The 16,336-nt window shown below is 35.4% G+C and overlaps 1 protein-coding gene across 2 annotated transcripts in view; it reads left to right on the forward strand.

The window, feature by feature from the left end:
- Window positions 1-16,336, forward strand: part of TRDN (triadin) — a 227,868-nt gene that overhangs the window by 37,990 nt on the left and 173,542 nt on the right. For both annotated transcript variants that reach the window (XM_065680964.1, XM_065680963.1), the window contains exons 3-5: window positions 5,294-5,335; window positions 11,888-12,025; window positions 13,870-13,896. In XM_065680964.1, coding sequence (XP_065537036.1) covers window positions 5,294-5,335; window positions 11,888-12,025; window positions 13,870-13,896 — 207 coding nt within the window. The remainder of the gene's footprint in view (window positions 1-5,293; window positions 5,336-11,887; window positions 12,026-13,869; window positions 13,897-16,336) is intronic.

Consider the following 16,336-nt stretch of genomic DNA (forward strand, 5'->3'; position numbering starts at 1 on the left):
ATGATATATAGTGAAAAGTAAAATAAATTGACTGCCTATGTTTGTAAAGGGTGCATAGTCTTCGGCAAGCCAAACTTCTGTGAGGTAAACAGCCTGTAATGACTGAGAAACATGTATGTAAAACAGAAAACAAATGGTTATGGGTTTTTTCTATTTTAAATAAGAACTCCAGCTCTAAATTTATCACATCTGTAACAATAATTTACTAGGAATTGAAAATTAAAACTTCAGTCTTTTAATTCAAAACAAATTGAGTTGATGTTTCAAAGTTGATTTCCTGGACTTTATTAGTTTACTGATAAATCCATAGAATTTTGTCATGCTGTATATTAATATTGACCTCAAGATTTACTTAAAATGGTTTTGCGACACAGATCTTGAAAGAAACCAACCAATCCTGGATCAATGGGTGACACAGAAGCTTGAAATATGGAGAAAATATATCATAAACCTCTCAAATTTTTTTTGCTTCTCATCTGTCTTTGTTTTCAGAAGGAAGTCACTAGAGTCCCAGCAAAATATAAAGTTTTTTTTGAACAATCCTCCCAAAACAGGCATCAGATTTTAAGTATGGCACCACGTGCTTAATGCTACAGTACAGATAAAAACCAAGAGAGAGATACCACCATAATCTGCTTTTAATTTTCCATATGAACAATCAATCAATCAATCAATCAATCAATCATAGTTCTTAACATTTTTTTCAATGAGTATTCAAGAGCTAGGGCACAAACTCTTAGAGTAAGCAATTCCTGAGCTGGCTGTCAGCTCACACATGCTCAATACACTAGTCAGGGTACTGCTAAGCAATGAGAATCTGAATTTGTACTGGAGACTGTGGAAATTTTCTAAGCAGATGGAAATCTGATGTTCATGTTGCATTGGTTAAATGAGTTTAAATCCCACAGATGTTGATGGAAACTGATATTTTCAGACCAAGCTGTAGACATAAAATAATGTAAAATTTAATCTGCAGGGTGAGTTTTTATTTTGCGGAGTTTTCTGTGAGATGATACTGTAGTATTTTGAGTTTGAGTTCATGAGTTCATTTCTTTTCCTCCCCAAAGATATTTCTGTTCCTAAGTGATAAATTAAGCTACCTTTAAAATGGGGTCTTAATGGTGAAATGTTAAGAGGAGAAACTGCTGTGCTCCTCTAGACCAGGATTCATTAGACTGTTATTTGTATTTACATACCAACAGCGGCTACACAGTTCTTATCATGACCCTTGCTTTTCTACTCCTGAGTTCCTACTCAGTCTGTTTTTTCCAGTTTAAACCCACTAATTTATAAAAAGTCAATAGACATAGCTGAAGATTTCACATAGGAGCACCTGTCAGGCGTTATTGACACTAAAATGATTTTTACCCTCTGAGAGTCTGGCCTTTTGTGTCCATTGAAGGTAATGCCATCTTTTCATATAGAAAGCAAAATCTGAAGTGTATTTTTTAGGGACTCATTAATTCTAAAATCCAGTGAAATTTCCTCTTGGGTTTGGTACTGTTCTTTGAACAACCAGACCTGCATTAAAAAAGTGAATGATTATTTTCAGGACTGTAAGTTTAGTTTTGCAAGCATGATTGAAATTAATTTCCTAGTTTTCAAATGTAAATGAAGGATACCAAAGAAATTATATTCAACTGTACATTTTTAATCTATAAAACACAGAATATTCAGTGTATTTTTCCTTAAATAACACTTTCATAAGTGAGTGCATTCAATTTCTTTCCCATTTCTTTACCTGAAGTTCCATGAAGCCCAAGTTTAGAAAGTATGCATAGCATGAGTGAAACAAGCTGAGAGAGATAAACTTGCTCAGTCTAGAGAAGAGAAAACTGAGAGGTGACCTAGGAGCAGCCTGTAACTTTTCAAAGAGCGGTTACAAAGATGACAGTGGGCTTCAACCTGGCTGCTACCAGAAACTTTCACTACATTTCGGTGCAAGAAATGACTCTCTCCATAGCAGAGTTGCTAGTAGTGACTGTACTACACAGGACTGACTTCACCAGAAAATAAAAGGGGCTTGACATAGCAAACCAGGCTGGGAACCTTGTGTCTGAGGAAAATACACAGTTTTGTTCCTCCTGATTACACTACAGAGCTGTTAGCCTCTGGCCAATAAAGGAAGTGAATGCCCTAAGTTATGGGTTACCCAGATACACAGATATTCATGGAGATAAGTAGAAACACAAATATTCATGGAGATAAGTAGAAACACATCAGCAGACTAGAAAGTGGTTTAGACTTGAACTCAAGCATTGTTTCCTTATTTCAACAATCAACAGTGTTGCTGTCATTACCTTTCAACAATCAGCAATATTGCTCTCATTACCTTAAAGGGAATTAATTCAAAATAGACATAAAGTATAAGTATATATATTTTAGGTCTTATGTATTCTTTTAATTTATCAGTATAAACTTCAAGTCGCTTCTATGATTAGAGTGACAAACCATAGATTTTTCACCTCGATTACTACGGGTTTATATTCTTTCAGAACTAAACTACCAAATTTGGGAATTTTGAGAGTTTATATAAGATGAAATTTGTACCAGGAGTAACTATATGAAAATGAGGTGTTTGGTTTTGTTGTAAAATAGATGTGCTAAATTGCTTTGTTGGGGGGCTCTCTCTATTTGGTATTTGAAAGGGAGCCATTAGAACTGAGGTAAGATAAGGTATTAGGTAGCTGAAGTTAGATTACATGAATTCAAGCTCCACTCATAGAAAGTTTTAAGGCATATTTTGTGCAATTTTACACATCCAGAACATGCTGACTTTAAATTCTGTAGTGCTCTGTAGTATTCAGGAGGTGCTGGTTATGATGTAAAATATTGCAGGAGAACCCTGTGTTATGGGTTGCATGTGTAAAGTGGGGCCTCCTTGGTGGTTATGTGTCAGTTTGCTCAGAGGTTAGAACAGAGATGGGATGTGCAAGTCAGCTTTGTGAGTGGATTTTGAGGAAATCATGAGACAAGAATTAGATCAGTGCTGAAAGATTCGCCTTTGTTCTATCTACCCAGAAGGAAATTAAATTTTGCAATGTTTCACTTTATTATGTTCATTCCTTTGAGGAAAGAAATGAAAGCTTGCATTCCTACCATGTTGTATTGTACAACTATAAACATGACTGAAATCTTTCTAATGTGGTATGAAGGTGACATGCATTACAGAAGTCTGAGATAAAAAACTAGGAATCTCATGAAGCATGTAGTGTTTATGAATAAGTAGCACTGGACGATCTCATACATTCTCAGCGTTTTCAGAAATGCAGAAAATGATTCATTTTGGTTTGATGTGAGCTTTGCAACAGTTTGTTATTGCTACCATCCTTTGTGTTTAGAAAATGCACTTTAATTGGTTTCATAATTCAGGAATGTATTTCATGCATTTCTTGTACACATAACTGGATTATATATTTTAATTGGTAAATGTAACTAAATAATTTATTTCAATCCTGAAGATTGATTGCCCAGGAATCCACCTTTGCTAATGGGCTAATAAACTGTTCAGAATTCTCTGCCATCTCTGTGACCAATTACAGCTAATTAACACAGCCCTAATTTCAGATCCAGAGCTTTCAATATTCAGAGTAAATTGATAGTGATTTAGCCAGTCACCTGAAGGCCAAACTAAATCAAACCTAATAAAACTCACAAAATCTATAAAACCCAAGCCTATCCACAAAATAATCTAAGTGAAATTAGCAGACACACACAGCATGGTGAACTTGCCATTTTGTGGAGACTGCTTTCTTAAGAGAAAAAGGAGCAGATTCTTTGTGGTGGATAATTCCTTTTGCTTAGCCATAAAGAGGCTTTTTAGAGACCTGTAATGAAGGCAGATCTCTATGGAGGCAATGCCTGTCAATGACAGAAGAGAAGTGGAAGTCAGCAAAATATAGCTATTTTAGTGATTTTCTTTTTTTTTTTTTTTTGTGAGATAATAATTATTAGGAATGTATACATCCATTTTTCTCCCAGAGTGTCATCACTCTGTGGTCTTTCTGTTGAACTCGTAATCACTGGAAACTTTTAGCAACTGCAAAAAAAATGATGGTACTTATATTTACTATTGTATTTGTAACGGTATATCCAAAAACTGACATTACCTTTGCACTTATACAGGAGAAAGTATTAACTTCCAGCTTAGTTTAAAGCACCGGCAAACTTAATTGAACAAATAATTTTGTCTCTTTGGTTAAACAGGTGTTTCAAAGTCTCACCAATTTGAAATAATTGATAAAAAAGACATTGACCCTTACTGTGCTTACCTTGCAATTTATCAAAACAGTGCTATAATCTTTTGAAATACAATTTTTACTGTATTTAAAGTTGTCAATCCATAGCATGAATAAACAGTTTATCCATTGCAAAGTTCTTAATGAGATTTTTAATTCAATTATATGGTACTTCAAATAATGCACTCAAACCTACAAAGCAATTTGTTTTTCACTGTCTTTCATAATGATAAAACATAATGATGAAACCAATTAAAGGGATTTAAACCCTATTTTAGTTTAAAGAAGGGCTGCCCAGATGACATCTTATTTCCCGTGTTTCACCCTGCAGTAAATCTCACAACTGAGTTATAAACCCCTAGAAAATTAAATTATGCTGGAAAGAATGACAGTCTATGAAGTACGGCAGTGCTGCAAGTACTGTGTTCATCCCAAATGGTCTAGCATATAGAAGATGATAAACTCTGATAGATCAAACTTCACGAGGTCACAAAGTTGAAAATATGAAATTTCAGAAACTGTCTCAATAAATAGGGAAGGATCTGAGACAAGAAAGGCCTTGTATGTTTAAATGCACATCATGGGATACAAAACACAGCCCAAATTTATGGTCCATAATGGTATCTGTGAAATTTCTAATTTTAAACAAACAAAACCAGTAATTCATTTCAGTAACAATTGCAGTAGTGTAATTCTTTGGTTACTTGCTGTTGAAGAAATCTCAATAACTCAACTAAAATCCACTGTATGTAATATATTCTTTTTCAGCAGTAGAATGTTTGTAGTTTGTGAAAATACCTGTGCCTTATTTAGCCATGTTTTACATTGCTCTCTTCCTGTATTTTTTCACATCTACAGTGTATTGTTTTCTTTGTAATGAACTCCAATTTCTGCTTCATAACAGCAGACCCACAGAAATTAAATAATTCCTCACTTCACTTCTTAACTGCTTCCTTTAGTCAAGTGACAGCTGAGGATGTTCATTATCACTAACCATGTTTCTTCTTTTTTTTCATTGGCCTTTCTGGGTTTCATCCTGTTACCATCTGCTATAGCCACCTATTCACAACATTGTGATGATCCCTGTTTACCACCTGGTAAAGACTTTCTGCCTGCAGTGCTCTCAACATGCGTGTGTGCGTGCGGTCTGATAGACAGCCATAACAAAGCATGGGCACTAGAGGAGTGCCAGGATGTGGCAGCACTGCTTCTCCACTAACCCCAACGCTGGCTCGCTGGGGCTTCAAAGTTCTTTGCAATAACCTCCTTCCCATTTTCATACATGCTCGAAATAGATCTGTCAGATAAAGAGACGCCCTCAGGCAGGAGACTCCCAGGAAATGGTGACAAGCTGAGAGATACTCAATATACCCTCCTAACTGCCCTTTAAAAATGCCATCATACAATTTTTTAACAGCAGTTCTTTTTTAATCTAAAGTTTAGATCTGTGTTCTTAAAGAATTGAATACTTACAATGACGAAGAATAAATCTTCAAATTTCTTTAGATAAAATGTCTCCCTGTTTCAGAAAACACAACCCTAATTAGGGTCTGATCCATCAAACCAAAAGGCTTTGAGCTGATTTCAAATCAAGCCATATACAACAATGTGTGACTATATCAAAAGTACCTGGTATTAACTGATAGATTGTGACACTTTGTGAATTTCTTTCTGAAGTCTGGCAACTAGATTCTAGTTATAACTACTTTGTTCTCATTTGACTGATACTAGAAAGAGACAGAGAAGATTTACGCTACAAACTGCAGTCCATATTTACGACTTATGTACCTATATAATGGAAATTACTGGGTAATATTGAGTCTGAGGGGGGGTTGGTTTAGTTTTTATACTTACAATTCAATATAATTAATTTGATATATTTATGGTTACAATTCAATGATATCCACTAGAGTTTCTCCTGCAGATTAGTGTTGTAAGCATGCCAGATGTTAGTATATGAAATAGGTAAATAGTTAAGGACAACTATGTTGGTAAACTGCAATATTAATAATGGAAGACTTTGTGTATCAATTGAGTTGTATATGTTGTTACTCTTCAGAAGATCACAGAGTAGAAACAAGTTGCTACTACTAATAACAAATATTTAAAATATATAGTTTCAAATTAAAATACAGGCCTCTCTATAACAGAGTATTTACTAAAATTGGATATGTTTTATTATTAAAAACTAGTGTTAGGCTTTTGTATTTTATCAAACATGACAGAAATTCTCTGTCTTCATCAGCTGTACCTTTTCAATATCAATGTATTACATTATATCTCATAGATCAGTCTTTACACCAGATAATTATCATAATTTATAATTTAATTGCATTCAATTCACTGGAGTCAAAATATGAAATTAATGAAAATCCAACAATTATTAAGTAATTCACTGTAATTCATTATACCCCCCTCCCCCAAACTTTTAAAAGAGGTTGAACTCTGAGTATGTATTTAACTATTTGACAAGCAAGACAGATTGATAGGAAACTACATTCGTGGCAGAGTTATTAAGACAGGAATAATGAATAAAGTGATTTGCACAGGTAAATCAATTAGTCACCTTTTGTTGTGCAATTCACAAAAATAAATGGTACAAACCATGAAACACAACTAAATTTTGCTTGAGGTGCTAGCATGTAATTAATCAATTACTATTTCTGAAAGCCACTTATAAAGGACCCATCATCAGCCCTGATGAAAAAAAGGTTTCTTCTGTTCACAAAATACCTCAGTTTTACTGAAGTTTAAGTGACTTTGTCAGTTTACGATAATTGTCTTATGTCTCAAGAATGCACCTGATGCTGATTGAAGGACTTTTGAAGTCTGTCATTGGTTGATTTCATGAAGCTGTGTTAAGTGTGAGTTGTTAACTACTATAAAAGGGGTGAATTCTATTTTCAAATCAATTGAAGTAAGAACTGTGATCCAAACAGAACTGAAGAAATTAGTTGGTTAGAATTCTTGTTATCACATTTTAAATAAAAATTGTTTCTGAACCAATAATGCTGGAGAGCTAAAAAGAATTGTAGCAGTTTAATTTTGATGTAATGATCATGAAAGCCAGTTTCAAAATACAGAGGGAGTTTTCATAAGTATTTAATACCTACAAAACATCTGAAAGACTTTCTTAAAGAAGTTTTAACCAAATTTGCATATGCTTCATAAAGAAAATTCAAACAAGCTTCAAAGTTTTCTTACAGATATCTATAACAGGTAACAAAAATTCCCCAAAAATTTCAATTGAGTTTTCCTACAGCAAAGTTTTTTGAAAGGTAGTATACAAAGTAAGTCACTCAATTTGGTGGGGATTCTTTCTCTATAGCTTTAACTCTTCCAAATTTCAGCATTTGCCAAAAAGCCTTTGAGAAAAGAATTGGGGAAAAAAAAACAAAGGGCAAAACTTCATTATTCTCATAGCAGTGAAAGTGCCAGCAAAGTAGTGCTAATCTTTTACTGACCTTTTTACTGAAAAACATCTCTTATACTATACCAAGTAAGAAAAAACAAAAAACAAAAACCAAAATGTTTTAGTAATTCATTGTTGGTGGTACCAGTGTTGGTTTGGAATGCAAATGGTTTACCAAGGTGAATAGTCAAATCAATTATGAATGCAAAGATACAAATCTAAATGCCTAGCCAAAGTGTACAGTGAAAAGAAGGATTCAAATATGAAACAGCACTAAGATCTATGTCACATACCTCAGTCACAGGAAAATGAACTGTCATATCTGTGCTAATTTTTCAGGTTTCCTTTCCTTCCTAGTCAATGGAAAGGAACAGACATCTTTGGAAATTAATTCATATAACCCTAAAAAATATGTCAGAGGAAAGCAAGAGTGGACTTCTGAAGGACACAGTATGTCTTTCTGCATTGGTTTTTAAGAGAGTCTAGAAACCACTAAGGAAACACCTGGCTTTAAGGTACATCTGGCAGATAGATAGGATAATCTGAATTTAAGGTGTGATTAAATGAAATTACATACTGACAAAAAAAATCTTCAATATTAATTGCATTTTTCATCCCTGAGTTTAACCTGCTGTGCAACCATCTACTTCCTTCCCCTCCTTCCTCCTTTGGCAGACATTTAGTATTTTCTACTACATTATCTAAAAGGAACTGTCTCAGTCCTTATTTACAAGTTCAGCAAAAGGTAGAATTTTACAGCCTGTATCTATCTATCTGGGAAATACTCTGCATTCATAAATGCTGTTTACAGTTTAAATTAAAGATCCTGCCCCTTCTTCTCCCAGCACAAAAGATGATATATGAGATTAAATATACAATATATATATTGTACATTGTATTCCATGTATGAAATATTAATCAGAGTTTATAATTATATGTTCGGAACAAAAGATATATTACATACTATGTAACACGTTCTCACAAGAGAAGTATATTGTTAACTTAGTTTTACAATAAATGGTGTTCTGAGGTCTGCCAAGAAATGAAAAGTCAGACAGAAAAAAGTTAATCCAGTCTGAATGTGTGGGATCCAAGGATATTCTAAAGAAATTTACCATACTGTACCATTGCTGGACATTTGTAAATTTAAAAAAATCTAAATTACATCCAAATATCAAGCTCATACTTTGTTCACTCTTGAAACAAGAGTATGCAAATCCTCTGAAAATAGTTATCTTTCTTTGCATGTGTGTGAAGTGACATCTTTCTACTTGTTACACCCTGAATTGCTTTATTTCCTTTGTTTCTTGTGTGTTTTGTTCTACTAGGAAAAGAACCTGCTATTGTCAAAGTTTTGGGGAGAGCTAAAAGCATGGATCTGAGCCATAATAATTTTCACTTCAGCATTAACTGGTGTGATGTTCTTAAGCATTTTAGGGCACATTGTTACTTTTGCCACTGCTTTTTAAAAAAACAGGAAATACAACTGAAGTCAAACAGAAGATCTATGCACAAGGACACAACTCTCCAGGCCTGTGCATTAAACTGCAAGTGGATCTTACAGTATCTGTATGCAAAATTTAATTTTGCAAGTACCACTGAAGTGTACTCTACCCAGCCCCCAGTTTCCAAAACTTTCTATATTAAACAGGATTTGCAGCTTGGGCCTGTTAGTGTAGGCGTAGCTGGAGAATTTTTCCTCTGGACACTTACAATTTCTAATCCCTTTTCATAGTTTGCTATGAAGATGTCATGAATTAAAGACCAGGATATGATGTTGAGGGCTCTGATTCACCAGCAAAGATGGCTTGCCTTGGGGTGGTTTGAATAATTTCCTCTGCTCTTGATCTTGCTCTTCTCTGAGCATTTCCTTTGCCTGCCCAGGGGGGACAGCTCTGCTACCTGTGAAGAGATTCTTGAACTGCTAGTTGATAGACCAGTATATTAAAATAAATTGACACCAATTCTTGACTAGTTTACAGATGTAGTCCCTGCAGCTCTAAAAGCCTGTGGCTGTAAAAGCAACTGAGCCATCCCTAAGCAACCAGTGGCTAAAGGGTAGGTGGAAAGCCAGAGTGGGAATCAAGGCAGCTGTCCAAAGTTAAACCATTCGTGCTTGTGAATCAAACCCTTGGTTATGCTAAGATCCCTCTGGTAATGTCTATTCTGTTAGTCCCCTTGGATTTCTTAGCACCTCTAGATTAGAATAAAATGCAAATGACATCAGGGGTCGTGTTTCAGATTTACTTTTAATAACGTAAGTATTCATTCTCCCTGTAAACAGTTGAGAAAAGTATTCCTGGCAAATCAGTTGAAAAAATAAAATTTCTACCTCTCAATGCATGAGGCCAATAAAAATAAAATGCCTTATGAAAAGCAGAGTGCACATGCCCTGTTATACTACTCAATCATTCTGAATACAGTAGTGCAAACAATAGTAGGTTAAATTAAGAGATCACACATATTTCTTTGTAATTATGTCATTTCATTATAGCACTTGATTAATTTATTTGATGTGCCTGATTGTTTAGTAGAATATATCTATATAATACAACCTTCAAGAAAATATTAATAAAAATATTTCTTTGGTATATATCATTACTAAACAGATGCAAAATAATAGAAAGTCAGCCTGATCTTTTGTGCTTCAGATTAACAAATTAGAAATAAATGGAATTATTTAGTGATCCATTTGTATTTCAAATAAAGTTACTTGTATATTTCATTATAGCACTTTTAGAAAATAACTGTTCATACTGCTGCCATTAAAGAAGTTGCTTCAAGCCTGCACTTTGCCTGTCTTTGTAACCTGCAAGTCCATGTAAGAATACTTCTGATTACTGCTAAGATTTGGCTTGCGTGTAAGAACACTGCAACCAGAAGTAGTTCTGGAGAGACTTGTGTTTAACTTCCTACTAAAACATTTGCATACGGAAAGATAGTGGTAAACAGAGATACAGCTGCCATCTTACTACTGAGCATGCATTTCTATTGAAATGCCTAGAAACAAGATGAGGTGAATGATTCAAATCACATATGTGATTTTTGTGATTGCCTGCATTTGTGGGAAACCTTCACACAGACAGGGCAATCATTCAGTCTGCCTTTTCAAGCACAGTGAACAGTAACATGAACTGAGTGAGAGTTGTCCCTTTTCCTAAGCAGTGTTTGGTACAGATTTCAAGAAAATGAAAGTTTGCTGGACAGAAAGGTCAGAAGATATACTTTGTCAGAGGCTGGAAAGTTCCTCCAGAACATGGTAGGGAGAAATCTGGTGAAATCACAACTGGAAAAGCCTTCAAGGTATATTCCTTCAAGGAATGCTGGTACTACCCACTGATGGTGGCTCTCCTTGGGTGTGGATACAGTAGGGAGCAGGGGCCTCACTTCCATTGGAGGTCCCACAAAGGTGAAGCACCTAAAACCTCACAGCTTCCTTGTTTGCCATCTTACTTGCCTGCAGCAGCAGTAGGACCAGACCTGGTTAAATATGCAGATGTGCACAAATGTGCATGAAAAAGCTCTAAAAAAGTTGTAAGAAAGAGAAGAACCACATAGGCAGTAGTATGTGTTTGGAAGTAGCTGACTCTGTGTCACAATTGGATTTGTATTCCCCTTTATTCTGGACTCAGGTTTATCTTAGCCTGATTATACACAGCTTTCTTCTTCCCATCCTTTACATGTACTCCATGGCAATGATATGACCTGTCTATGTGGTTAGCCAGGTCATCGTAGTTAGCAATTTCATCAGCCAGGACTTGTGTAAAGGAGGAGGCTCAAGGGGATATGAGAAATGAGGAGTGGGACATAGATTGCAGTGAATCCTAAACAGTCCTCAAGAGGCAGATGGCCTGAGCCAGAGTTAAAAAACTGAGCTGAAAGGAAGAGATTATCTGAATGGATTAAAAAGAGGTAGAATCAAATATATATTTATACTTTGCCCAACCAAGCCTCAGAAGAAGAGCCAGAACTTGGAGTGCAGTGTTAGCTCAAATTATCCACTGGATCCCTAATCACTCTGCAAACAGCAAATGTAATAGGATACAGTTTATACCAGTCCTGGACAAGAAGGAGAGCTATCCTCAAATAATAAAAATTAACATTCGCAATCTTTGGTTCTGTTAAAGGAGGTAGTATAATTAGTCCTGTATAAAATGAAGATGAACTTTAATCACTGAAGGAGTATTTTATTTTTTTTTTTTTTTCAAATGGCTTTTGTTTTAAACTCTGCACTCAGGAAGATCTGTTCACAAGCTCAGCACAGAACCACTGAGAATCATTCATGAGACATTGGAAGAATCCACTGATTGGATTTATGGCTTTTTTTCTTTACTGTCTGACCTCGTATGGAGTGATGATGATGACAGTGATGAAGGTATTTGTAATGTAAAGACTTCTGTAACTGCTCTAACTGCTGTTTTACATGCATTATGTTGGCTTACTCAGCTTTTAACCTCACAGACAAGAAGGTCAAACAAAATGAAAAGTGAACATTGTTGCTAATAACACATCTACTGGCTATTCCAATCAGTAAATTGGTCTCTGTTAGCATTCATTTCATGTTTAATGTACCATTACAGGAAAGCTGTCAGAATTAAATATTACCAGTAGTACATCTTGAAGTAAAGAACACTAATTTATACATACTTCAAAGCCACAACCAAAATATGCATCAGGATATTGCTTCGGAGAATGGCAATAGCTACTTTGTTTTAACTGGCAAGAATTTAAAGAATCCCGATAAACATATAAGATAGACCAAGAAGCTTACAACTTTTTAATATATTTATGACAGAAGAATATATTGAATAAAAAAAAGAAAGCAAAAAAAGAAAAAATTGCATTTTGGCTGAATCAACTAGATTTTGGATGGCATATTGCAAATAATTCAGTTTACTAGAAGCTATGTTTCTGCATTATAGTAACATTCTTCATCTGACATCATCTGATAAATGAATGCAAATTGCCAGTCTTTCAAATTTGGAAATAATTAGCCTTCTGTCATAAAAAAAGTAGCTCCCTGGTATTAGCAGAGCAGCAGTGGATCATCAGGTCACATCATATTGGTCATTTTGACAAGCAATGAGTGTAGGAGACACGTCTTCATTTCATGGTAGTTTATTTTATATTCTATTTGGCTATACCAGAATATAATTAAAAAGCACATGTACTGAACATGACTTTTGCCAGTTTGTTCATAAACTTCAGATATTATCAAATTTCTACCTTTTAAATGTGTGCATGAGCTTTTTATATTAGCACCATATATGAATACTAATAGATAGGCTGTAAGCCTATGAACTGGGCATTCTATTCTGAGATATAATTTGCAGCTAGCAGAAAGCCAGTCTCTCATACAGTTGAGAAACAGAAAAGGTGAAATATGGAGAGCTTGCTAAAATTTGAACAGTGTTCATTTCTATCATTTCATAGCTCCCAAAGAACCATCAAACTTTCAAATACTGCAGTGGATAAGTGTTAATGTAAGTAGGAAAGGTCATAAAACACCTAACATACCAAAATTCAAGATATGAATGCTCAGAGTGTTTGAAAACCTCAGTCCTATCAGCCTTTGGCCCAAGTGGAATTTCATCAGTATCTGCAAGGAATGTGGAAAGACAGCAGGCAACTTACCGCATTATATTATAAAAAGCAAGTTCATGTGAACTCCCTGCCCGCTGTTCACTGGAGTCAGTGCAGCTGAGGCTGCGCACCTTCCACAGTCATTCAGGCTAACTCCTTTAAATTTCATGTCCTGCATGGAGGTGGAATAACACTGCAGCAATCAAGTGCTCATATTTCCACTGAAATTGATTTTTCCTTGGATTTCACTGGAAGTGCTGCTAGATTTACAACCTTGCTAACCTGCATCTACATTTTATCATTTGGAGCTAAAATGGAAACACTGACTGGACTTTTCCTTAAAACAGGGAAACATGCATAAAATCAAGCAAATTGTAAGTTGTAGTCACAAGTTAACATTCAGAAGCACAAACACAGATTTTGGCGTTTCCTTGGTTACTACTGCACATTGAATTTATCTACCCTAAACCCATTATGAAAAATCCAAAATCTCAGAATAGAGTGCTTGTCATATAAAGAATAATTCATTGTTCTTTTTTTTTTTTTTAACTAAAATGAGCCAACATGAGAAAAAATGTGACTGCTTTTTCAATGATGATATCTGTTCTCTGACATTTGTTTTTTCTCTTGTCTTAGGTGAAGTGGAACCTTCCCTGACAAAAGGTTGGTCACTTGTTTTACTCTAGAGGGCAAATATTTTGCAACCGTTATAAGAATTAACTAATATATTTGTGATATAGATCCTGTCATTAGTTACATGTCAGTCTACTAACCTTGTAAGTTTTTAAAAACTCGTTAAATGAGAAACTCTAGTAATAATACTAGCTGTGCTGTTTTCTGCTCTGTGAGAATTCTTGTTTGTTTCATTATTACACAAAAAATCTGAAAAATGTTCATTAAAAAAATAGAATTGCATAATATTGTCTATACCCCTGCCCTGCATGTGGGATTCTTATTAATGCCGATATGAGTTAGGTGTATGTCTGGATTGAAATAATGTTTAGAAATAATATAGAAAGGATATTTGGTTAGAAATAAAGGCGAGGTGTTGTAAAAGCATTTTTACCTTTTGCCAACACAGAAACCTAAAATAAGAGCTAAAACAAGAACTACTGAATCTGTTGAAAAAATTACTTAGTTATTGAATTTTTAAAACAGACAAGTAGAGCAAGTAGGATTTACAATATACATCTTTTCAGATATTAAAATTGTTATGTTGAAGCATAAAACTTAAGCTCAACTTCTATTAAGTCAAAATGAAAATGTATTTAAAAGCTTGAGATATTGGTGATAGGACGCTAAGCTTTTCATAGCAAGGGTATGTTTATTTCTCCAAATCGAGCAAAGCTTGATAATAACAAGATGTGTAACCAGCTGTATGTGACCTGAAATTGGTATCCATCAAATTCTCAGTAGGTAAATGCTTGTACTGAAGAATCTATCACCCCAACTGGTGCTGAGATTACAATCCAGTTTTCTCTGAAGTTAATTTGAACAAGATCAGGCTTCTGTTTAATGAAACATTTTATCAGTCTCAATAGGGAATCCAAAGAATTAATGGGCTTGAAGACCAGGGCCATCCATCTTCCTATGGATGATCCTTCATCATTGACTGCAGACAATTTATAAACAGTGCAGGAGAACATTCCATCTCTTTATTCCACCAGTAAGAATCACAAAAGATTCAGCATTGCTCTGTCTCTTCTCTCAAAGAGTGAAACACATTGTTAATTTTACAGTGGGTGTAAAGAATCTAAAGATGTAGTGCGTTGTTGGCAGGGATGCTGGATACGTGGGCAGAAGGTGTCTATTCACCATGGGCCACTGTAGCTGACCAGGCTGTGGGATACTTCACTGCTTGGAAGGCTTAATCCATACAAATATTAGGGACAATACCATGTTCAGCATTGCAATGCCTGCTTCTTTGGAAATCAGTGACATACCTTACACTTTGCATTGAGACACTAGGCAATAGAATAGAATCCAGCTGGAAAATGCTTAAATTAGTCAGTTGGAAAAGATAAGGTGAATGTTCAGGCCTAAAAGTCCTCCATCTGAGAAGCTGAATACCTAATTGCCAGCTTGAAATGTTTTCCAAAGTATTCAAAGTTCTCAGACCTGATCTGGAGATAAATGCATGAGAAAGTCTTCTATCTTTGGTGTGAAAAAAATGGACACGGAGCTGGTAATTCCTTTGGACTTACTATCTTACAGGGTAACTCAGCCACATGGATGTGAAAAGGCTCAAATTCAAACATATTTCATGGCAGTAAAATAGGTTTTGAGTGGGTTTCTCTACTTCCTGGACCTGCCCTCAAGATTTTTCTCTTTATCTTTCAGGGGACAAGAAGTCCCATTCTTACCTCTCTGCAAAAAGCTGTTTCTTGACTAGGGCTGATGAATAAAGGGGTCCAAGACCGTTTCTGTGTATAGCTATAAGCTTTCACATACCAACATCCTCAAATAGCCTGTTATAATCTCCAGGCAACTGGAGGTCTCCGTTTCATGCTAGCAGCTAAGATTTGTCCTTGATTATATGTGATTTTGTCACCTCTTTTTTTGCTGGGCTAAAGAAATACAAGTCAAGTGGCCGGAACCCACTAGTCCCTTAGACATGCCAGTGCAGATATTGTGCATATCTACTGAGTGACAGGCACCTCTGAGCTCCTCAGAGCTGTTACTGTCTCTCTTTGCAGGCTTCTCTTAAAATTGTGTAAACAACAAGGAGCTGAATTTCCTGGGTATAAGACTATACAGAAGTTTTCTGAGAACTCTGAGATAGTCTAGTCAACAGCTTTTCTGCTTAGGCACAGCGAGGTTAACTCCCAGGGCTGAAGCTCATAGGGTGCAGAAGGCAGTCCTGGGAGGTGAAGGCAAGCTCACGCAAGTAGGGCATGCTTGTGGCATTTGAATATCCTAAACAAAAAGATTACCCAGATTGTGCAGAACACTAGTGTTCTCTCCAGAAGAGGAACAGTTTAATGGTTTGCATTTATTTACAGAAATCATCTCTCAAATTTCACTCTGGAAATGTACATTATAGTTGCTGTGCCTGATTTTTAAGTATTGGATCCAATCCACAGTTACTGTGGTACCCATGAAT

The sequence above is a fragment of the Lathamus discolor genome, chromosome 5, assembly GCF_037157495.1.
Source record: "Lathamus discolor isolate bLatDis1 chromosome 5, bLatDis1.hap1, whole genome shotgun sequence".
Classification (NCBI taxonomy): Eukaryota; Metazoa; Chordata; class Aves; order Psittaciformes; family Psittacidae; genus Lathamus; species Lathamus discolor.